The sequence below is a fragment of the Megalops cyprinoides genome, chromosome 7 (assembly GCF_013368585.1).
Source record: "Megalops cyprinoides isolate fMegCyp1 chromosome 7, fMegCyp1.pri, whole genome shotgun sequence".
Lineage (NCBI taxonomy): Eukaryota > Metazoa > Chordata > Actinopteri > Elopiformes > Megalopidae > Megalops > Megalops cyprinoides.
Genome location: NC_050589.1, coordinates 4526179 through 4550922, shown reverse-complemented (window position 1 = coordinate 4550922; position 24744 = coordinate 4526179). Strand labels below are relative to the sequence as shown.

Sequence of the window (24744 nt, the reverse complement as noted above, 5' to 3'; positions counted from 1 at the left end):
CTTTTATCATAAAAAGGTGCCATGATTTTCTTAAAATGACCCGACATGCACTCGGGTTTTGTATTTATCCTTTGGATTTCTCACTGTCTGTAGTGCCACTGTGAATGTACAGGACACAGAACTATATGTGACAATGGCACTGAAAGTCCTGAAATTCAGCATTGTACAGCCATCCAGCACCAGGCACATTCTGACAGTAGCAAGTGGGATTCTGAACCTTTTCTCCCTTCTGGGCCTGTGGTGAGTGCCTGTGGAGATGACAGTGTGTGAAAATGGTGCCAGCCAGTATTGAGGTGACTCTCCAGCTCTCAGTGAGGGGAGACAGAGGCCACTGACATGGCCACTTCTTATTCAGACCCAGAGAAGAGGGTTTTTTTCTTTCAATCCCCACCTTGCAGCAAAAATCCTTCTTTCCTCCACATGGACTTCAGACAGGCATCTCGATACTGGCTTTGAACGTTGTCAAAGGCAGAATGTGTTGTTTATGGGATCACTTTTGACTGGGTTTTATGCATAAGGTGTCCTGAAAATGATCTTATTACACAGTACCTTCCACTTCATATTAAGCAAGCGACATCAGACGGGGAGAGAGAGAAAGAACGGATAAGACAGTGCATGTGACACCACAGCACATAACACACCAGCAGCCGCCCAACCAGCTATGAGCGGATAAACACGAGGAGCATTGCCTTACAGGACCCGGAACCACTGTCAGATAACAGCAGGCAGGGCCAGAGTGCTCAAATAAACATACACAGGAACAGCCCATCAGGCAGAGCATGCTGGGGATGCATACACACACACACACTCACACACTCACACACACACTCACACACACTCACACACACTCACACACACTCACACACACTCACACACACTCACACACACTCACACACACTCACACACACTCACACACTCTCACACACTCTCACACACTCTCACACACTCTCACACACTCACACACACTCTCACACACTCACACACACACACACACACACACACACACACACACTCACACACTCACACACTCACACACTCACACACACACACACACAAATTAACACCCACACACACACACACACACGCACAGGCACACTCAAACACGCACACACACACACAAATTAACACCCACACACGTACATATGCGCACACACACAGACACAAGCAGACACACACACACACACACACTTTTAAGGGTATCATCATTCTGAATTGTGCAAGGCACATTTAAAATATATTTATCTTAAATAACATGACTTTTTGAAGACATTCAACAGCTGACAACTGGTTAAGCTATTTGAGGATGTGCTTACTTGGAAGATTTTTTTCACCATGTAGTGGTAAGGCAACTTACTGCTGTTCATAACTGAGGGAGCTGCTCACTCAAAATGTCATTCGAGTGGTGAGTAAACAAGAGTCGCCACTGTTTCTAGGGCCAAAATCACAGCCGGGCCAGGGCCGTGCCCTGTTTTCAGCGATCGATAATACAACTCTACCATAATTTTCATGCCTCAGAGAACTCATGAACTAGAGGCGCAGACTAAATTGCATTGACTTCAATGCAGCAGAGGCAGAGCTGGTGTCTCCCAAACCTCATTAAAACTTGTAATCTACGATGCCAATGACGAATTGCACTTTGTTAGGGAAAACATCATTTTTTACAATCACGGGAACCTTCAAGAGTTAATTGGCTTCGGAGCAGAAGTCCACAAAATCAAATATAAACAAGGGCAAAGGATTCCACCGGGCCTCAACGGCCCTCTCTTTCAGGCTCAGTGCACTGTTGCTCAGGCACAAACAATGGAGCAATGCACAATTAGTCTCATTCCAGCTAAACAAAAATCCCATTGATTGCGGAGTGGAAGTCCCAAACTTGCCCCAAAGTCCTTTAGTAATTACACTTTCAGCAATTGTCGCAGAAAACAAAGTCCCTGCTGTATATCTATTCTAATCCACCAAATCAACAGAGCTCCAAAAGACCAAATCAAAGAACGGAGGGCCATGCAGCTCCAGCGATCGTCAATCAACATTTTTAATTAAAGCCGTCGGAAGGAGGGCAGCTCCTCTGTACATATCAGTCTAACGCCTGTGTTTTATTTTTCTGGTATTTGTTCTACAGATTGGTCAGAGAACCTAATACCGAGCAGAAGCAGGGATAAGGACGAGAGAGTCTGGACTTACGTCTCCATTCATCAGCTTGCAGTCATCCTCCATCTCGTCTGCGCTGTCCTCGTCCGACACGTCTCCTTCCTCCGCGTTCTCGTCTATGTTCGCCGGCAGCTTCTTTCCCTGGGAAGATGGGTGAGTATTACCACTGTCTCTCCATGGACTCCCTGTGTGCTAAACACTTACTCTCTTCAACAGCAATAGGCCCATTTTCACAGAGGCTTTTCAAGAATGTCCTTGTTCTGCGGGGTTGTGCTATGTCCACAGTAAAAAGGTATAATGAGATTGCTGCCGAGAGAAATAACTCTTTGCTAACTCTCAACACCATGGTCAGACTGTCTGCGCTGGCCACAGACTGTCAAATCAATCCCCAGCCCAGATGCATCACACTTTAAAAATGGTGCCAACAGTTTCTGTCCTTGGCCCTCAGCTCTGCAGAAATGGATTGTGGGTAATGACCCCATAGTGACTGGAAACATATCTGGTGGGGGACTGTGCTGCTACATCAAGTAGTCTCATTGCATGGAAATCGAAATGAACCGCAGCTACTGAATGAGCCACCCAGACCGACACATGGCTACAGGTATTATGCCTCCTAATTTCATTCCATTAAAATATTCTGTTCGGATTGCACTTTTCTGCAGGGAATTTTCTCAGTGGAATCAAGGCAAGGCACAAGAGCCCATTTCTAATAAGCAACAGAGTCTCATTTGTAAGGACATCAACAACACGCCTGGGTCATTCCAACAATTTACATATGTCATTTTCCCTATCATGTCCTTAGCATAAAGGACTAAAAAAAAAACATTTTGATTGATAGGCAGATAATGGCTTGCCTCCAAAAACCTCATCGGTGAAGGTGCGGAGGCAATTCCAGGGAGAACCTGACAGAGAGCCACAGAGACTGATCGATTTAGAAAATGACAGGAATCAATGCTGCCACTGACAATGGCTCCCCTTTTCGGCCTCTCTGGCAATAAATCGAACGTTTATTAGGTGATGTTTCCCACTTTTCGGCAAGCATCCCCAATGACTTTGTCAGAGACGGCAAATTCCTCTCGGTGAGTCCAGTCCTTACAGCCTCAATGCTGAGGGCAAGGTGCTACAGGATTTTCAACAAGGGCTCAGCCCCTTAACCTTATTCCTGAAATTTTATTATTGTTATTATTATTGAGAAATCATAATGGATCAGTGGTAAAACAGTGATAACATTGGATAAATGTCAGAGTTGGAGAGGTATTATGCAGCCATCAAAATGTTCTAAGCACTGATGCATCTTTAAACAAACCGCAGAACAATTTTCTTCACACACATTCATGTTTGCATGATTAGCAATTGTTATTTTTGCTTGCGCAGCCCAAAATAAATGGATAGCTGATTTTTTAAATGAGGCTCTTTACTAGAGTGCGAATCCTTCTGGTTTTGGAGTGATTGCCTCTGAATAATGAGGACAGATGAACATGTAGCTTGTCTTTCGGTAAACACTGGTTTAAGGTGCAGTACGGTTTCAGTTTTTACTCCATTACAGCGCGATATATCAGCTGCAGCTCTCAATGCTGAATCATACATTTAATAAAGTGACAAGTTTAGCACTGGGGAAAAATGACACATTATACGTAGGTTTATTTAAAATACATTTCCACTTAACTCTGCCTTTTGATCTGCCATAATCGCTGTCAAAATTGTGGCAAAATAGCCTGTAATGTTCTCCAACAGGAACAGTGTGTACTAAACATAATTTTTTCATCTGCTGTGTTGAAAAAGTAATCAAAACGTATTTCCAAATTGAAATACCGCAATGGTTATTGTCCAGCCTCTCTATGGTTGGTAACATTGCTTCTCTTCTGTTTACTGGTGCTGAGCTGAAGGTTTTTCATACATATGTATTCAACCATACACTAATTGATATGATGGCATCTGGTTTTCACTGAGCAATATGCATATATACATTTTTAAATGTCCTCGTCATAAAACAAATATTGTATGCATTGAAAATACAACATGACTGGTTATGATTTCACAGAACACCAGCATTAGGACATTTGGATCAGATCCGTTCAGACAGAATTTATACTCCGGTGCAGAAGGGCACTGCTGCACTGCTGAATATAAGCCGTATACTTTGGCTTTCTATTTCCAGTGCAATTTCAATGACCAAGTTCCTTTTCTGACAGGTTGAAGTGAACACATTTTCCCCTGTGCACAGGTCTACACAGCCATTTTGGTGATTCAGCCAGAGCCTTTCGTGGGAGGTGGAACAGGAGCAGCCGCAAAGGGGGGGTGGGGGGGCAGTTGTGTACATGTCTGAGCCGGGACTATTACTAACGATTATACACTATCATGAGTCATTTTAAGCTGATGAACAGATGTCCCGCTCAAACTTGTACTGTTATTCAACAAGTCTCTGCACCAAGCCCAAAATCTAATCCGGTCACTGTGCAGCAGAGCCTTGCCTGCCGGATCTGCAGGCTTCTATCCCACCCATGCACACCCCAGCTGATTTAACTCTTCATTGACAAATTGATCGTCCCAATTTGGCCTCTCCAGTTCTGAGAGCGATAATGGCTCGAGAAGAGTGAGAAAATGTGCTGGGGCTGTTTCCCTCCAGAGATGCAGTTAAGTAGCCCTTGTGCACAGGAAAATTACAGCGGCTGATATACTACCATCGAAAAAAATACCTGACACCTCCCAACTCACAACTGTTAGCGTGGTACAGCGAGTAATATCAGTGTTAATGCAACAAACATGTGTATCCACCCCTGCACGGTGAACACCGAGCTTTCAGCTGGGGGAGGGCTTGTTGACCCATAACTTGTACAGACCAATTTGTCAAAACTAGCGACTGCCCTACTTTGAGCTACAGATCTGTGCCCTGCTGGGGACTCAGGTACAAGTTCCCACTTATAGAACGGTCTCTTAGTGCCCTTCTAACCATTCACCTTTTGTCCTACTTTATTGCGCGAGCAGGTAGGAGCTCCTCTTGTGCCAATTTATGCAGTGAGTGCTCTGAATAACAGAGCCGGCTGAAAAAACACAAACTTCCGCAGACTGCACTTTGGGTTTAAAAATGGTGGTGATGCCGCTGCAGTGTATTACCTTGACTAGAATCTTCCCTTTCAGGATCTCGGGGGAGGGCAGGCGGCCGGACTCGTCTATGCTGACCATGGACAGGTCCAGTTTGTCTCCAAGCACTTCCACTAGGTACTGAGCCATCTTCTTCTGCTGGGGAACACTGCAGTGGTTCTCAATGGACAGGATCACAGGATATCTGGGGGGAAAAAAGGACATGCAATCTTTATCAAAGGCTGGTGCTCTGGTTCAGTCTTCCAGACTTTCAGGTTTTTTGTAGTTGAACAAACCAAACCTAAAGGGATTTAGTAATAGCTTGGATCAATACTTTTCTTTCTAGATTACATCATCAGTTTTCATCAGCTCCTTGACAAGAGGTTTACCATTCGCTAAGCATTCAGTGCACACTCAACGACCTTCATTACCGAGAAGGCACTAACGCTCCCAGCCGCTCGTAATGTTTTCTGCGCTGGAACTCCTTTCAGTCTGCAGAAATCCGCATTGCTAATGGTTCTTTAACTACTTCAGAATTACCACCATTATCAGATCGCTCTCATCCTTAAATAACGTCCATACAATGCATTAAACCGATTTAAAACTGCAGTAGCTGATACGCCACATTTCTTCCTGGGGTTATATTACAGAGCTTCACAACACTCTAACGTTTTAGACTGACGGTTAAACCTTATGCTGAAACTAGTGTTTGCGTACCATGCATAAGGTAGTAAATTAAAGCTACAGACACAGAACAAAAGGACATGTTTCTAGAGAGTGCAGAACATTCTACAACTTTCTTTCCATTTTTTTTTTTTTTTTTACATGAACTTAAATCTCTGCTGAGCAAGGTGAAACTCCACCCATTCATTCACTTCCCTGTCAACACATTCCAGTAAACTTGAAATGCAGAACCAATCTAATCCCCAAAAAAGATACCCGACATCCTCTCTACTCTGAAATACACAGCCCATAATAACATTGGTCTAAAATCTACTCCTCCATATCTCGATAAGCTTAGGTAATAAAAATGGTATGCTGTGCAATATGATTTTTTTTTTTTTTTATTTATGAACATTTTTGAACGCTGTTACCCGTTTCCAATATTTCATCTTCCTGTCAGTCAAAGTACCACCCGACTGCAGGAAAGCACAATCAGAAGCACTGCCTCTCAAAAACATATCTGACAACATGGCTGATTGCTGTTAGTTACTGCTGAGCCCAGGAGTGAGAAATAAAGCCAAGTTCTACAGTAACCTCCCCCGATCACAGATTTGCTGCATCTTGATGGGATTACTACCTTTTGCAACAGTGCCTGGTTAATGAAATTCTCCTGGCACAGAAAGAGGGGCTTGTGTGCAAACGCATGCTCGGGTGAGCCGTTTTTCCACTCCTCACCTCTACTTCAGTTCAAAAACATCTTGAGCAAGCTAGTTTGAGAAACTAGAGCATGTGCACTCCTTTTAGGAAACATTTACATCTACATTTTTGTCATTTAGCAGATTCTCTTATACAGAGCAACTTTCACAGGTTGCAGTTAAATCTAAGTTCCTTGTCCAAGGGTGCAACAGCAGTGTCAATCAAACCAGCAACCTCTTGGTTACAAGCCTCACTCCTTATCACTACACCATACTACTGCCCCTTAAATATAACATCTTCTAGCATCTTCCCGCCTGAAGCAGCACCACACGCAGCCAACAAATGGTCACCTTGTTTTCTGTGTATAGAGTGAGTATCACAGCAGACGTTTCTTTCTAACCACTTTTCTGTTTGATTGGCTGCGTTCAACAAAACTCAAGGGCTCTGCACCCATTCAATTCATGTCATGCACACACACAGACACACACACACAAAGCCCAAGCTATGGCAAAGCTCACTCGTTTTTCACGAAGGCGTATTTGTTGATGGTCTCGATGACGTCTTTGAAGAGGATTTTGGAGGTCAGGGTGTAGCCGTGGTGTACGATGGGCTCTCCATCCTGGCCATCCCAGCAGTCCACTGAGAGGGGAAAGAAGGAGAGACGCACCAATTCAGTTTAGATCCTGGGGCCAAGAGGACAGCTTCTCCTCGGATAACAGCTCCTGTTGCGTCTGTAATTTCATTTGGTCAGTATCGCGTAACTTACGCATACAAACTACAGTGGAGAGACTGATTCACTGCAAGCTCCAGAGCTACATCCAGCTCACTACAGCACCAGCTAATGATGATGACGACTGATCGATATTCCAACTTCGGGAGACAATTTGCAGACACGGGCAAACAGTGCTGATTCTCGACTCCACTGTATTTTAGGCCTTGGCAAGATCTCTGTTTTGATTAAGAGCAAGAAGTCTAGGCGTGCCAATTTCATAGCTTCAAATTTCAGTCCAACTAAATGGTTCCCCCACTGCGTCCTGCTGCAAGCCAGAATTCCTGGTTAAACCTGTCAGCATCATTAGATGTCAGAAATTTGGGCGAGATTCAGTTTTGGAGCCCTGTCTGAGCCCTGGCACCGAGACACACGTGCATCTGTGCCAGTAAATATGGCATTATGACTATCTGATGAAGAATTTATGACATATCAAATTATATACTTTGATAAGAATTTACATATCAAATTGTGCACCACTTCTCCAAGATGAAGAAAGTGCATTTTCTGCAGTACATCAGATATACAGGCAATTCAAATGGCCCATACCATGGCCCATTAAGGAGGTAGATCACAGGCCCTTACATAGCAAATTCAATTTCCACAGATGCATTTTTTTTGCAAGTTAAAAATAACATTTGCAAGATGCTTCTATACTTCGATTTTACTCTGTCCTGTTGGTGCTGATTTGTCGATTCTGGACACAAAGGACTAGGCTTGCCGCTTAAGGTGCGCCTTCCCGCCTTTTCCGCAGTTCACATGATGTCAGTCATTTTGGGATGACATTCACAGGGGAGATTTTTTACTGATAAATGGACGGCAAAAACTGACTCCGTGTGCAATGGCCTTAAGGATGTGAGGAGTGAGATTACAGTAAAGACAGCTAGAGTGAGGAGATCACAGCAAAGACAGGCGGTGTGAGGAGGTCACGGAGAGCTTGGTGGGAGGACCATCCTCCACTACAGTGCTAAACAGCATAAAGCAGCTAATGATGATCTGACCTTCCACGCAGCGACAGCCGGCCTGTAGCACCCAGGCGTACATGTCCACCCGGGACTGGGACATGAGCTGGTCCCCCATCAGGTAGGTGTTGTGGGAGGAAGCGATGAAGTAGTTGCAGAGGGGCTGGGTCATATCCTGGTTCACCTGGTAGTGCTCCGGGTTGAAGATGTCCCCCGACGGACTGCGCATGTAATTGGTGAATCCTGGGGAGGGAAAAAAAAAAGAAAGCTCAGGACGAATACTGACGAACACTGAGAACACCGTCTGACTGAGTCCTTAACATCGACTAATAGTCGGCCATTATCTACACCTTCGACAGTAATTAATGAATGTTCAATCCATCAACTATAGAGGTCTGAAATCCTGATCTTAACAAAAAATACCATAGTTTTGCGTGCAATACAATAGTTATATTCTGATAAACAGGAATGCATAATTGGATGCTTATTCATTAACTCATTTCTTAAGCTGATTCTTTGACCCACTGGATTTCTGCCATATGTTAAGCGTGAACTCAAGTAAGACTTAGTGCACGTGACCTGGCATATTCTGAGTCCATACTGCAGAGTTTAGTCGAGGAAACACATTCACACTGCCACTTACCATCAATACCCAGAACCCCCTGCTGCTGGTTGTCAGGACAGGGCTCAAACTTGTTCACAATCTCCAGGCAATGCTCTTTTGTTACATTCGACATCTATTTAAAATAAAAAGAGAAACAAAACAACTCTCGATGACCAAAACACCACAGTATTGACCCAAATTGACGTTTTATCATCCAATCTTGATGAACAGAGGATACCAAATAAAATCCTAAAAGTATGGGGGCGACAACCACAACAATAACTAAACAAAAACAAAAACAACACAGGCAGGAGTTAATGGGGACAAAACGGAGGTAATCCCATTAGAAGAATCCTCACAGGAGGCCGGTGCTGTTCCTGTGCTGGAATCCGCTTGCCCAGCCCCGACAGCCGGGGGTTTAAAACGGGCTGACTGGTCGATCAGATTCCCATCCATGCCAATCAACGTCAGGTCCTTTCACAGCTCAGGGAAGGGGGGTGTGTGTGGGGGGGGGGGGGGGGGGGGGGGGTGGTGGATTTTGTGACCACGCCAGCTGTGCTCTCAGTGGAGAACTGCACAGTGTGTCAATACGTTTGGAGCACTTAACCCCCCGAGAGAGGCTTTGCCTAAGTGGCTTGGTCTGCTTTCAACCACCATCCCCCCTACCAGCCGCCGAGAGAAACGCAGTTCTGAACAGACAACGGGTGGACAGTAAACAAGATTATTTCTCCTCCTTCAATTTGTTTCCTTTCCTCCTAACTTTCTGTTTGGGGTGTTAATTGTTAGAGTGCTCTTTAATTCCATTCTCTAACATTCTTTCAGTGGCAAAAAAAAAAAAAAAAAGTTGTCTTGGTGAGAGTGTTAATAAATGTTTCATTCTGACTCTAAGTCTTCGTTTTCTAAACCTGACAGGACCGCTCTCGCTAATGGTGCCACTTGTGAACGACGGATGTCCGAGCGCTGCCAGGGTATTCTGCATCGAGACGTAATAAACACGGCGATAAACAGGGACGTGCTGAACGATCAGTTTAATAACGCTAAATACATCCCAGCTGGATTCTGTCAGCTTTCACATTTTAATCACCGCATGCACAAACAGCCCCGTGGATTCCTAATGAGGGGCGGAACACTGATTTACAGGACGAGGAGAAAATGATAACAGCGTCCCGTATAATCGCAGAATCACTGAGGGAGGAGACAAGCAGGGACTGAACTCCTGCCCCAGATAAAAACCATTAAAATGATGGCATCAATCTAAAGTCAATAAATCTATAAACCTATCAAAATTATAATAAGTCCATGCCAAGAGAGACACACTAATGATTCAAGGCATCTTTTTTGACTGGAGATCCATTCGTGGAGTAGTTGGCGAAGATTTCAATAGTAAAGCGCACGCTATTTTGTTGTACTTTGAGCAGAACCATTAGAATGCAGCTACAATTTACGCAAGTGCCCTTTATGTTTATATGAAGTGACAATGCTAATTCAAATGGTCATATAAGCTTCATGATTGCGCTTAAGCTCCTTTATAATGCATTTCTTCAGGCTACAGGAATCACTCCAATGGTAAATCAATGACAGGTCCATAATGCATCCCATTTTATTAAGCCTCTGAGGCCTATCCCAAATGGTAAATTCATCACCTTCTAGTAACAAGAAAAATGTGGAATGCTGGCAAAGGGCATATATTCTAATATGTTGTGGCAGGGGCCTTCAGAAGGATTAGATTTGAATTGCCTACATTATCGTTGGCCTATGTGACAATTGATTGTGACTGGCTTTCGATACATGTTAATCACTTTAGGGGATTCGCAGGCAATCCCAAAACATGTGCAGTATCAAGGAAGGATCCAGAAAAGTGTTTCAGTGTTTTTCCACCCATTGTAACACATCTAAAGCTACCCTCTCTATCCCCCCCACCACAGCAAAAAAAATAATAAATAAACAAAACCTGCATATCCAGAGTGGTTCTGATAAAAGCTAAAAAGCTCCCTTTTCTCTCTGGAGACTACATTTAGATGATATATTTATAGACATACTTCTGAAAAACACACAAGAACATATCAGCCTAACAGCCACAGTAGGCACACAATTTGTAAACTGCATATGCAGAGTACAGAAGCTAATACAGTAGCTGAAAAATAAGCCATCACTCTTCATTGGATTGTTTTTTCTACTGTCGTTGCAGTTCCGCTAAACAAAACTGCCCTTGTAAATATATAGCTGAATCACAACACAGAAACAGAACAAATAACTCCTCAGTGCCCTGTGGATAAATGAAAATATTAACTAGGCTGTTAAGATTTTGATTAAATTACAGTCACTGCATATGGGATAAACAGTCATTGAGAAAACCGTCAAGCTAAATTAAGACGAAACAACTAAAATATTGCGTGTTAGAACTGAGAATTCCCAATGCAGCAGAAGTAATTATGGTGAAAGTCACACGCAGCCTTGCGAAACAGCAAAACTAGAGACATGCTGCAAGACGTCCCGGTGAACCAGAACATTCCACCTGCAATCTGAGTGCCTTAGGTCAGCGGTGGAATGGACCAAAATTAAAAACAACACTCACATAACTGAATTACCACATAAACATAACACATAAACTGACTTAACAGTAGGCAGAATTTAGAACAACAGTAATTTTGCCATAAACATACACAACATTGAGTCATATGTATGCTGGTTATAGCAATTACTGTAAAAGGTGAGAGTTTCAGAATTTCTCAACAAAGACCCCCTTTTTTTTCTTAATGGCCCTCACCTGAACTGTAAGTTCTCTGTAAAATCTCCAAGCCAATGGCAAAGTGGGCCTTCAAAACCCACCCACAGATGCTAGGCAACTGAAATGCCTGACCCAGTCATCTGTGACTCAGTTCATCCCAGTGGTAGTAGTAACCAATCATCCAAACAAGTGCCTTTTGAGTGACAGGTATGGTCAGAAAGGCAATACTGTGGTTTGGTTTTCTCTGGTTTTGTGGAAGCAGGCCACCTTGTTCTAATGATGGAATGGGACATGGTGGCGGTTTGTATTAGTGGTCAAATGTGAGCTGCAGGTTTGAATGCTGAATAGGGCACTGCTCTTGTACCCTTAACCAAGGCACTTAATCTGAAAACTTTCAGTAAACACCCCGTCGTATGAATGGATTACATGTAAGATAAGTGTGCCATCCTGGACACGGCTGTCTGCTAAGCAAATATATAATGCACATATAATGGATACACCTAAATTCATGGCATGGGGATGAAACACTCCACTCGCTCGCTCGCTATGAATAATATAAACAACACACTACCGTAATCTGTTTTCCACTGCACTTGAGGAAAGGTGACTCCAGGAATCTGCACTTTTTGCACAGGCTCATAAATTTGTATTTGCAGTCTTTGCAATCTGCACTGCGATGCCATAATCTCCTGTTTACTCAGACGAAGACAGCGTTTGACAGAAATAAAGCATGTTTAATTGAGAAGTAATGACTTTTGAAAACCGCCCTAGGCACATTTCTGAACAAATTAAAAAAGGCATGGGAAGCATTCCTCTTCACGTTCCACCAGACGCCACAGCTAAAGGAAAAAAACACATTTACCGAGACTAATTTCACACATCAACGGCAAACCAGAGAGTTACTAATATTTTTGCAGTGAGAGGTAAAAAAATTCAACAAGACTAATCTTGTGTACTGTTTCTTTTTGCATATTTTCACTTGTGGAAAAAACATAACCAATATCTAGATATATGGTTCAGAAAACAGAGGCAGCTGGTTGGATGCAAGCAAACATCAGTTATTGCATCATAAATCATACTATAAGTAAAAAAAAAAAATCAAAAGTAATCCCTACAATCTACCAATTGAAATGAATGGGAGAAATATTCAAATGAGACATTTTGTAATAATCCAGAATTCAGTTTAACAGGGTATGTTGCAAGGGACCAAATAGTTTATTTTGTATTTTGCAACGTGCTTCTGCACAGTGCAGAATAAAATATCGAATTTGATAATACCCCTAACAAGGAGAAACGTTGACTAAGAAAAATGGTGGTATTTTGTAAGTCTTAAAAAATGTAACTCCACATTAACTTTTCCCTAATGTATAATAAAGGGTTTTAATCTTTGCTAGTGGTAGTGAATGAGCTTGAAGCCTTGAACAAATTATGAAGCAGTTGTTGTAGCCGTTTTGCAAGTGATTCATGGCCTGCTTAAATTATCCAGGGGAGTCTGAAATGATCTTGCTAGCTGTGAGTTTGACTTATGTTGAGTCTCCAGCTCTGTCAGTAAGTTTGCCTGAAGTGAAAGTAGGACCTAATCCTCAGGAGTCTTCAAGTTTTATGGAACGCTTATGCACTGTCTTGTGTTTTTTTATTAATAATGAAAATAAGTGTATTTATATGAATTACAAACTGTGGCCAAAACTGCTAATCTGTCATTTTCAGACAATTATCTCAGCTTCAGATTAAGAAATTACACTTACTTAGCTTTCTGATTTGCATTCCTCAGTGGCTCGAGTATTAATAATAATAATGAGAATATGAAATAATAGATTTTGGTCATAACTAACCATACTATCTATACTGGATCCAGCTATAAAATGGATCTTGCCTTAAAAGTTCTATTGAATTTTTCTTCTCAGTCAATAGTGACAGGTATGATTTTTTAAAGGCAGTGGAGCCTCATTTTTTGCCTTGGGTTTATTCTTTTGGAGGGATAAGATTAGCCAGAATGGACTTCAACATATCAGACACGCCAGATTTAAGGTCAGACAGCAGACCCATTTACAGGAAAAGTCAAGCCCCATATTCATCTGCCATCTGACAGATGAACAGACACCAGATAAGACAAAAAAAAAAATCAACAGAAGTAAGAAGCTTCTCTTGCCATGGGCCTACAAACACCAGACTACTATCTTAGCATCTTTGATGAGGTGTGACACACAGCAAACTTTGCGTCCACCTCATAACCTGTGGGAGGCAGATGCCACTCATCAATGATGAGCAGGTACGGTGGGAGGGAGAGCCCACCTTCTGCTCGATCTCCAGGAAGCGGACCAGGTCGTCCGAGTCCAGGTGGTCCTTGTGGTTGCTGTAGGTGAGCATGAGTAGGTAGAGATCCCGGCGCGTGGACATCATCTTGTAGAAGGTGCAGAACTCCTCGAACCCCAGGGTGCCCTGGTTGTCGTCCGTGTCTGCCTCCTACCACACAGAGAGAGGAACAACCTTAAGCTCTGCTGTAATTCATCTCCTGAGCAGAGGTACGATGGCAATGCCCCTCCCTGGTTTCAATCTGACAACCCTCTGGTTCCAAGCTCAGTTCCCCAACCACAACGCCAGATTTCCACCCTTATTCTTTTCACAGATAAAGCACAACATCATACTGTAAATGTCTTCACAAGCTATAGCTTTTCATGGCAGATAAGTTAAATCTAGCAATAAGAAGCAATTCAGTGTTTTAATGCCATTTAGAGAGAGACATTTTATGGAAATTTGCCTTTATTGCTCTGATGAGAGAGAAAATGGAGAAAAACCAAGCATTGGCACATCAAGTAAATGACTGATAAAAAACCCCCAACTACCGTGCATCACCATGGGTAACGCTAAGATTACACATGGAATCGTAAATTACTGGTAAACGGTAAGCTTGAGAAACCTTTTACCTACACATATCCCAGTTGGCTCTTTCACACTCATAAGAATAATGTGAATACATGTGATTCATGAGGCATTATGTGCACTTTCCTATTAAGCAATAACGTTCAATGATATGATATGGGCCAAGGACAAACTTCCATTTATGTACTATACGATGGACAATAAAGACTTTTTTTCTGAAGTTGAATTTGAATTTGAATAAGAATAAGACCACCTATACTAATAAGGCCATCTATACTAATATAAAACATACGCAACTCACAGCGTTGGTCTGACTGTACTGAGAGGAGCTCGGCACCTGCACTACACAAACCCCTGAATCAGTTTGTATTTGCAGGGCCACATGCAAGTTTCTCATTACGGACCACCCGGCTGGTAAATAAAACGTATCTATACAGACGGTTTCAAAATTCCCAGGAGTACCATTTCTATATTTCACTGTCATACCTAAAATAAATTGTATCTAAGGCCCGGTTGTGGCCCAGACACAAGCATGCAAGCTGAGCAAGATGAAATGTGCATACACTGCAATGAATCAATGCAAATTTCTCCGTTGAAATCTATGGGGTTTTAGAATGCTTTTGTGCAGAGCCACACGCTGAAGTCTCCCATCCCCGCGGGACAAAGAGCCCAAGTGATTGAAACACTTGAAGCGCTCCCGTTTTCTCCCGGCTGCGGAGAGTTCCCTCCATCAGATGAGAAATGCGCCGCTGTAATTCCACAACTCGGCGAGGGGTAAATCCGATCGGTTTCCAGGCCGCTGGCCCGATGACTCACTCGTGTCATGTGACCGGCGCCTCGGGCTGAGAGATGGGGGAATATATCCCCTGGAATAATCACAGAGGCAAACACCTCCATTCCGGCCCCCCGAGACAGAAAAGGATGTGATTACGCTCTGGACCACAACCCGTCAAATTGCGTGCCTGGACAGAAAAGGACCACTTGACTGTTAGGAAACCGTGCAGGCCCGGTAGGAGATTGGATTCCAGGCCCGTTCCTGGCGCCGAAGGCCCAGAGGAGGCGTCAGCTCCCAGCCCGACGAGGCTGACGCCGGCACACGGGCAGCGCCACCTGGGAACGTGCCTCGACTCTGCGTCAATCAACCCCTCGCGTCAATTAATCACCCTGACAGAACTGCCACTGCCAAGAATTCAAGTCAATCGACGGCGCAAAAATACTGGACACGTGCGAAGCTCATTAGCACAGGTACTATTCCGTTTAAGCGAATCATACACGCACATATTGATGAAACGACTGATCTGTGAGTCAAATCTGCACTCAAGGTGACTCGACTCCAGCGCGGCCGGCGGGATTATTGAACATTCTGAAAACACGACGATATAAGAAATCTAATAATTCCTGATGGAAGGATTGAATTTAATTGACCTGAGGCAGAGGCAGATGCGATAAACATAAGAGACACGCTTTATCTGCAGCTCGTACAGCTACTGTAAAACGTAACCAAATCAGCGCTGTATGTCACAGCTGCTGAAGGAGGAAGTCTTTCAGTGTCTGAATCAGACATTCCGTGTCTCACTAGTCCTGCGGGCGAATCAGCTGAGTCCTGGTGACATTCACACCACCGAATGGACATCGACACCCCGTGGTTCACTTCATGGTCCAAGTTTGAAAGTGAAAGCGCACTGGCTAAGACACAGCAAAGTGAAACGGTGTAAGAGTCAGACCATCTCCACGAGGCAGTGTGCAGAGGAACAGAATTTATGAATTTGTGTGTAAACAGATACGATTTCACTTGCTTTGTATATTGTCATTAGGTAACCACATCCTAAACACAGAAAGTTTGCACAGAAAATACACTAGGGAATAATTTAACACACACAAAGTTTTTTTTTTTTAATGCACTGCTGGTGTGCTAACTTTGTTGCTAGCCAAGCTAGTTAAGTTGCAAAAACATATCTTCTCATGCTATCTAAATTTACTAGCAAAGCCACAAGTTACAAAGTGAAGACAGTAAATCAACAGGTATAATATCACTGATGCATGAATAATTTATCTAAGTGTAACCTTCACCGTATCTTGTTAGGCTGACTGCATTGTCAGTGGTGAACTCTAACCTCTGATGAAGATATATTGGACAATATGTTTCTTTCTTGCGAGTGTCAAGAAATGTAGGTAGATACACTTAAAGACAACCGAGGGCCAACGAAAAATTCCATGCTAATAACAACAACGGCTAAACTGAGTCATGCAACACCCTGTTTAGATACGTGTTGTTGGTGTGTGCATACAGTAACATGCCTTCTCACTGCCCCTGGAGTCAGCACCCTGTTCTGCCATTTCAGCTCAGAGGCAAACCAGACCAATGGAGTTTCACTGTAGACTAGACTTGCAGCAGTACCTGGTCTGATACCAGCCTGAGTGGAGGCTCTTGCCAGCTTTCGTACCACAAGGGAAACATTTTCTCCAGTTTAAATGGATGCTGCACCTAATGAAGTCTGAATCATCGATGGGCACGCTTAATGTTGACCGCTGTCTGTTAACTGAGCGGAAAATGTCGATCTCCGTGCAATCGTGGCTGGAGAACATGGTAACAATGTTATAAATGAGAGAGGAAGTCCCCCCCCCCCGTCGCCACGGGGGAGAAGAATGCAGCATGGGTTATTTGCGATTAATTCTTGCGATTTGCCCACACTCCCACCGCTTTCGGGCCATAAATCACTGAGCATGCTCAGACTGCGAGAGCGGGCCGGCTTGGTGCCGCTCGGAGATAAGTTCAGCGCGGCAAATGAACTGGAAGAGAACCCGATCCCGCTGAATAAAACGGGGTGTCTATTAATCCCGAACTGACAGTCTGAAGATAGCCTTTCTGTGAGGTACGGTGGAACCGGGGAGACATCCTTGAACTGGCGCGCACAGAAGGCATTTCAAGCAAGCCCTCGGTAATAAACAGAAAAGCCATTTTCCAGGCTACCGCTTCGTAAGCCTGGCGCCCGGCTAGCGAGCAGCCTGAAACCCTGAGCTCAGCCAGTCAGAACATCCGGCGTGAGGGCCATGTGGCGGAGTGTGTCGTCTGGCCTGAAGAAGCTTCAACGCACAAGCCGCAGTGCTGCCGTCACACCTTCCCAAGTATAGAAACCTTTCGCACTGTAGTCCTATGCACTCTGTCTGCCAATGCCACGAGGCACAGCGATTCTGACAGTGGAGTAAATCACTCAGATCCCCCCAACATCTGAGCTGTTTCCTCTCCGAAAATGTCAAGTGAACAGGCAGTCGTTTTGTAATCTTTTCTTCACTTTCAAGATGGCAATGTGCAATTCGCAATTCACACCTCACTTTGGGGGAGATTTGGCGGAGATCAGAGGTGTTAACACAGCTTCAATGTGTGTGTGTCAGATGGTTAAGAACAGGATTAATGTGCTCCAATTCTTTAAATGTTGCTGTCTGAGCCATTGATCTCAGCTTTTCAAGTGATTTAACATGCATTTAAGATCAATCAATCCCACGTCCCCATTTAGCACTTTGTACTTTTTAAATTCATAACCTACAAGGACGCACATTTTAATCTGAGATGACAGTGCGCCAAAAGGGGGGGGGGGGGGGGTTAACTTTACAGAACAGAACAGAGATAGTGCTGTAAGGTCAGATATACAAGATCTCACTTTACGTAGTGTAGCATAGTGGTTAAGGAGCAGGACTCTTAACCGAAAGGTTGCCGGTTCGATCCCCGCTGGGACACTGCTGCTGTACCCTTGGGCAACGTACTTAACCCATAATTGCCTCAGTAAATATCCAGCTGTATAAATGGATAACATTGTAAAGAACTGTAACCTATGTAAGTCGCTTTGGATAAAAGCATCTGCCAAATGAATAAATGTAAATGTAAATGTAATATGAATGTAGGCTAGCTTCAATAAGGACTAGATGTCAGATGCCTTTCCGTACACTACAACTACCTTACATTACAACAATACAAAACATAGGGAAATAATTTCAGTAATAAGGAAGATTACAACAGACACAAAAACAGAAACAAAGCCCCCGTAACTGGTTCCATGGACTGTGCTTCTGGAACTCCTCGGCACTCAGCGGAAATCGGTGGAGTAGTGAGCATAGCTCAGGCGGAAGTTCCAGGGCGAGGGGGAAATGTTGGTCTTTCTCAGCACAGGCGAGCGCCGCCCCGCGGTTCACGCAGCGGTGTCTCGGCCCCGCTCCCCGCCAGATCGGATCGGTCTCCCGGACCTCGCCAAGTATTACAACCCGGGCCATCTGCGCCAATTTGGACCATATGGGTCATCCGCTGATTACGTACAAAGCTTAGCGCCCCGCGGCTGGCGGAAGCGGGGAACGTAGAGAAGCGGCAGAGAGCGCTACTATCTGAACCTGGACCAGAAACGCAGAGAAAGAGCTTACTTGACCTGCTGACCCCTCACCTTCCACAGCTGACCTCAGATCAGCTGCTGCCGCGCACCTTCAAAGCACCGCTGACCAAGCCGCGCGTAGCCGGGTCATTTCAGACAGCTGCGGTTACTCGTACAGTAAATGACCAGCATGCATGACCTGACTCACGCTAGCGCCAGCTTTTTTCGTCTAACAGCAGCTGCGTTGCTAGCACGGCAACACACCTGTGCTGTATGGATCCACAACAATGGGAGCTGCTCCTTCTTGCAGTTCACAGCGTGCTGTGAGCCGCTGTAACACAAAAAAGGCAGCTTGGAATAAAAAAAAAAAAAATTAAAAAAAATTCTGGAAAAAAACATGTGCGCTCCTTCAAAAGCCCGCAAAATAAAAGAACTATAATTGGTGCTGTAGGCATTTTTGTCACATTTTCTCCCAGAATGCCATGTGCTGATTAGAAGCCGGAGACTGCGAACTGTTTGAGGCTTCTCTTCAGGAATCTATCCTGCGCTAAGCACATCATTCTCCCGCAATAAAAGGGCTCTTTCTATTTAAATGATAGTCATAAAAAAGGTTTTAGGACCCGTGTGGAGGATGTGCGGTTTGACAAAATCAAAACCTCCCCAGGCAGGGTATCAATCCACAGCAGGTTCATTACCCTCCAATTCATCTCTCTGAAGTCAGGTGCCAAGCAGACACAAAGCCTAGTTTTTAAATACTCACTGTATCTTCAGAGCAGATTCATTTAATGCTGTTGCATCTGCTTGAAGTTAACCGAATGAGATAAACTGAGAGCTGCCCGCGTTTATACTGAAGACTGCTGGCCCATGCTTTACATGGCCGGCCAGTCACCCAGCCGCACGCCATCCCACCCGCCTCCCGATTCCTCAGTGAAACCCAACCTCCATAAATCCTGGGGAGAAAAGGCCACTCGGCAGCCCGCTGTCACAGATAATACTCCTCTGCACCCCCCTCGTCTTTCACCACGTCCTCCTCTCCATCACACAGGCGCAGCCCCAAGTGGGGGGGGGGGGTTGTCAGAGGGGGCCGTCTTTATCAGACCTGCAGCACACCATTCCTCCCTTCATCCCTCCATCTCTCTGATGAATGCCTTCAGAGGAGTGCGCTTGCTCCCGCGGACGGGCCCGGGCGCTCCGCTTCCATGTTCCTGCTCCTCTCTGATCTGTCCCTGGCGATCCTCACAGCTCCTTTCCTGTGCACTGCGCAGACAGCCCCAGTGTAAGACCCCTGCCAGGAGGCAGGGCCTCTGCGGTGGAGCACGCTCCTTGATGTTCGAGCCTCAACTACCTGGTCCTGCTTAGCGATACAACCCCTGGACCTCAGCTTCCTCAGCTTCCCGTACTCGGACTCAAAAAAAAAAAATGCACGTCCTTGTCAGAGGACTACATGGCTGGGTTTGACGACTCAGAAGTTGGGTCCAGAGCACGTATGGGGGTTGAAATCTTGAATTACACCACTGGCTGTGAACATGACTCCTCCTCCTCTTGAGCAGAAGAGCACTGCTGACCATAGTAATGAGCAACCGAAGAGGACCGGTCCTGACCGCTTTCTCATCGGTCGCCCTCTGTTACCTCAGCGTTCACACTTCCAGCCTTCCAACCGTTACTCACACTGTGCTCAGAGAGAGCAAGCAGCCGCTAGCCCAGAGCAAACTCCAGCGTTTACTCAACAACAATAACATTGCATCAGACTGCTGGCTTTTCACTTTACGGTGTGCCGATCGGCCCTCGATAAAATCCTCCACAAAGGCAAACACGCAGAGCAAATGAAAGCAGACTGCGCTCTGTGTGTGAGAGTGTGTGTGTGTGTGTGTGTGTGTGTGTGTGTGTGAGAGTGTGTGTGTGTGTGTGTGTGTGAGTGTGTGTGAGAGTGTGTGTGTGTGTGTGTGTGTGTGAGTGTGAGTGTGAGAGTGTGTGAGAGTGTGAGTGTGAGAGTGTGTGTGTGTGTGTGTGTGTGTGTGTGTGTGTGTGTGTGAGTGTGTGAGTGTGAGTGTGAGTGTGTGAGTGTGTGAGTGTGTGAGTGTGTGAGTGTGTGAGTGTGAGTGTGTGTGTGAGTGTGAGTGTGAGTGTGTGTGTGAGTGTGAGAGTGTGTGAGAGTGTGTGTGAGTGTGTGAGTGTGTGAGTATGTGAGTGTGAGTGTGTGAGTGTGAGTGTGTGTGTGAGTGTGAGTGTGAGTGTGTGTGTGAGTGTGAGTGTGAGTGTGTGTGTGAGTGTGAGTGTGTGAGTGTGAGTGTGTGAGAGTGTGTGTGAGTGTGTGAGTATGTGAGTGTGTGAGTGTGTGAGTGTGAGTGTGTGAGTGAGTGTGAGTGTGAGAGTGTGTGTGAGTGTGAGTGTGAGAGTGTGTGTGAGTGTGAGTGTGTGTGTGTGAGTGTGAGTGTGTGAGAGTGTGAGTGTGAGTGTGAGTGTGTGAGAGTGTGAGTGTGTTTGCTGCTACAGTTCTCTGTCCCCCCACAGATCCTTCAGCTCTCTGCCCTGTAGCAAGGGCAGCTATTTCCACACCCAATTCCCACCAATACCAAAGGCAGATTTCAGTTGTTGGGGGAATAAGGCTCTATAAGCATGTTTGGATAATTGAAATATTAATATAAGGTGGATGTATTGCGGAGAGCTTGAACATACCTTGAACATCTGCTTCACCTTCTGTCTGGGAAGGTTCACATTCAGTTTGTGGAGCAGCTGCAGGACTTCGCTGATGCTCAAGCTTCCATCACCATTTTTGTCTGCCTCTGCAAAGGTCTGCTTGAGCCACGTGACACAAGGGGTTAAGGATGCACCTCAACAGACAGGTAAAGCCACAATGTTGCAATATCCTTTACTGTACTAGGCATAGATATACGCAAGAGTTTGGTATTTGTACAAAATTACACATAGCATTTCCTACACGTTTTATTCAGTGTCATAAGCAATATGTATATGGTGGGTGGATGCTCTTTAACATCACAAAGAAAATTGGAATGTCACATATAGACTGTGATTTATGAGATTCAGATGAGGGTTCATATAAATCACCAGATGGACATTTAGTACATGTCATGTATAACAACACCAGACTGATACGTTAACAACCCGTTAGCAGGGAGTCTGAGGTGCGGAGACAGGGGAGGCTCAATTACAAGCAGACTACTTCTAAAACCGGCGTTCCGGCTTCTGCATGACTTGATGTATGGCACTTATAAAGAGTTTCCCTACATGTGTGAAAATCGCTGACTACATCCATTGAAATAATTGACCCAAGTGCGCAGAATAAAAACTGCCGTCCAATTAGTGCTCCTTGGAGCGTAGAGTCTGTGTTTATTTCCGCCTGAAATTAATTAAAAACTGATACCATGCAATGACGCCTCAGAGGAAGCGATATAAAACAGCTCCAGCACAAAAGGGAGAGCTCATCACTCTAAAATAAATCCCGAGGAATCTGTCAGGAGCGCCGCTGTGCAGCAGGCCAGGAAATCACAGCCCTCCACTCAGTGACTGGGGGGGTGTGAACGGAAGCGTGCCGGGATTAGGTCCTCTAAAAAACCCACCGGAGGTTTCACACCCATGTAAAGCATAAACCCAGCTGATCCTGAAACAGCCAATCTGACTGCTCATTACAAGACCAGACAAGATATTTGTCGGTCACTACCTTCAAGAAAAATCTGAAGGCACAGCTCCTCCGCGCTTACCTGACACGCTACCATCTAAAGCAATTTCTTATATTGTAATCTGACATCATAAACATAAAAAAATACTCTGTGGTTTCATGCACTTCTGTCTTCCAGCTAGCTTGTACCTTGTCTGGCCAACTATTGAAACTTGGTCAGGCTGTGCTTATAATATTGCTGACTCCTTATGTGGCTTTTTTCTTGTGTTGCACTCTGCCTCACTCAGAAATTGCTTTGGATTAAAGTGTCTGCCAAATGAATAAATGTAAATGTAAACAGTTACAGCAGAGAATGGAGTTGTTTAAGGGTGGGATACAGACATAATGTGCACGGTTAAAGTTACAGAGGCCGTGCCTATGATTACAGATGTGCGTCCCACTTTCAAATCCAAATGAACTTCCAGTCACGGTGCTGGGAAGCTGAGAGGAGGGGGGGGGAGGTGTGGCAGCCACTGCTGACATGAGATGCACACCACTGCCTACGAATCTATATTTAACCCAGGCATCTGGGTGACTCTGGGACGGGAGATTCTCAGATGGTTAAGTCACGGGTATCTGTGAGTCAAGGCCCGCCTCCTCACGCTCTCTCCTTTCATCTCCCACTCACCTCTCTCGCTCATATGACGGATCTGTCACTCCCATCTGTCACTCCGCTCATTAGGTCATCATTTCTGACCATACACAATTACTCAGCGCCATCCCCAGAGGGAGACCATCAGTCACCGGCGCAGGTGGGGGGGAAGAGGACAATACCAGTCAAAAGCCTGTTTCCATCGAAACTGCTGAGATATACACCGGACACTGTTCTTACCATTGTGATGCACTTATTTGCACATCGCTCTGGGTAAGAGCGTCTGCTAAATGACGTAATGTAATGTAATGTAATGACACTTTCAAATGTACTACAGGGCCAGTACGTTTATGCACAATTTTAAAATGACAACTGAAGGATTTTATGCTGTTGCTGTTATCTAATTTTAAGGGTGACCATAAAAGATACAATGTTATTTTGAGATTTCACACCATTTGTGCACTGCCTGTATTAAATGTTCCTGCGTCTCATAAAAGTTGAGTTCATCCAAACATACAAACCTCACTGTGCACTGTGGTACTTTTACCTTGTTGACAGTGTAATATTAGTGGAAAACTACAACCGACTGTTATTCAAATCTATGTCAGTAATGGATCAGAACCTTTAATTATGCAAAAAATATGATTTCTATAATGTTTGTTTAGTGCAGTGCATCTTAAATACTCCAATGACCCATGCCCACGGGCTGTATGGATCTTATATAGACTACACTTGTAAGGAGAGGCACGGGGCTCCAATTCTATAATCTTCTTGTACCCAAACATGTCATATACTTCACCCTCCAGGAGGAGGAGCCCCAGCTGCTTTAAGGATATTGGTCACGGGTGCGCTGTCTCTTGGCCAGGCTGTCTTCGTCGCTGATGCCAGCCATGAGGTACTTAAGGCCGGTGATCCAGGTGCGTGCCTCCTCCCCATTGGTGGAGACCAGGTCAAGTGACTCCATGTGCTCCCCATAGTAAATGCTGAAGCAGCAGTTTGGGTCGAAGCTGCCGTCTGCGTAGCGCTGGAAGATCTCGGACTGCTTTCCTTCGCAAACCTCACGGATGGAGTCTATCGAAACTGAAGCGGGAAACAGAAGGGTTAGAGCTAACAGGCCAACAGCTGCCTTTAGTAAAGAAGAGGGATGGCTCCAGTTACCCACATTAGCTTCAGTTCATTAACAAGCTTTTAAGTCAAAAGTTAAGTGAAAGCAAAAAAACATGTTCCTGCTAAATTCTATCAGCAAAGCACGAAACCTACCGTTGTTCCTGTGGTAGGGGTTACTTGTACTCCCATGTTAAAAAATTAAAAAGAACACTTTTATTTTATAAGTATGCCTCGAAATTAGACAGAAAGCCAGCAATACCTCAGCTGATACATCAAAGTTAAATACAAATAACACTACCGCAAGACTTTACAAAAACAGCACACTTCAAAGATCAGCAGTACAGTATATGCAAACACGACCGGCACTGTAACTATAGCAACAGCATTCACACATAAAAACGCTTGGTTGAATCCAGGTAACAGCCATTTGCCAAGTGATTTCAACTTTTCCTTCCTGGGAATGATTGGGTTGAAAAGGCA

General features: G+C 44.6%; 1 protein-coding gene across 1 annotated transcript in view; it reads right to left on the bottom strand.

The window, feature by feature from the left end:
• plch2a (phospholipase C, eta 2a) overlaps positions 1-24744 on the bottom strand; it is a 141457-nt gene that overhangs the window by 26359 nt on the left and 90354 nt on the right. Inside the window, exons 3-10 of the mRNA XM_036532535.1 lie at positions 23994-24237; positions 21566-21695; positions 13944-14114; positions 8963-9056; positions 8359-8562; positions 7107-7227; positions 5263-5434; positions 2182-2289 (exon numbers count right to left, since the gene is read on the bottom strand). Coding sequence (XP_036388428.1) covers positions 2182-2289; positions 5263-5434; positions 7107-7227; positions 8359-8562; positions 8963-9056; positions 13944-14114; positions 21566-21695; positions 23994-24237 — 1244 coding nt within the window. The remainder of the gene's footprint in view (positions 1-2181; positions 2290-5262; positions 5435-7106; positions 7228-8358; positions 8563-8962; positions 9057-13943; positions 14115-21565; positions 21696-23993; positions 24238-24744) is intronic.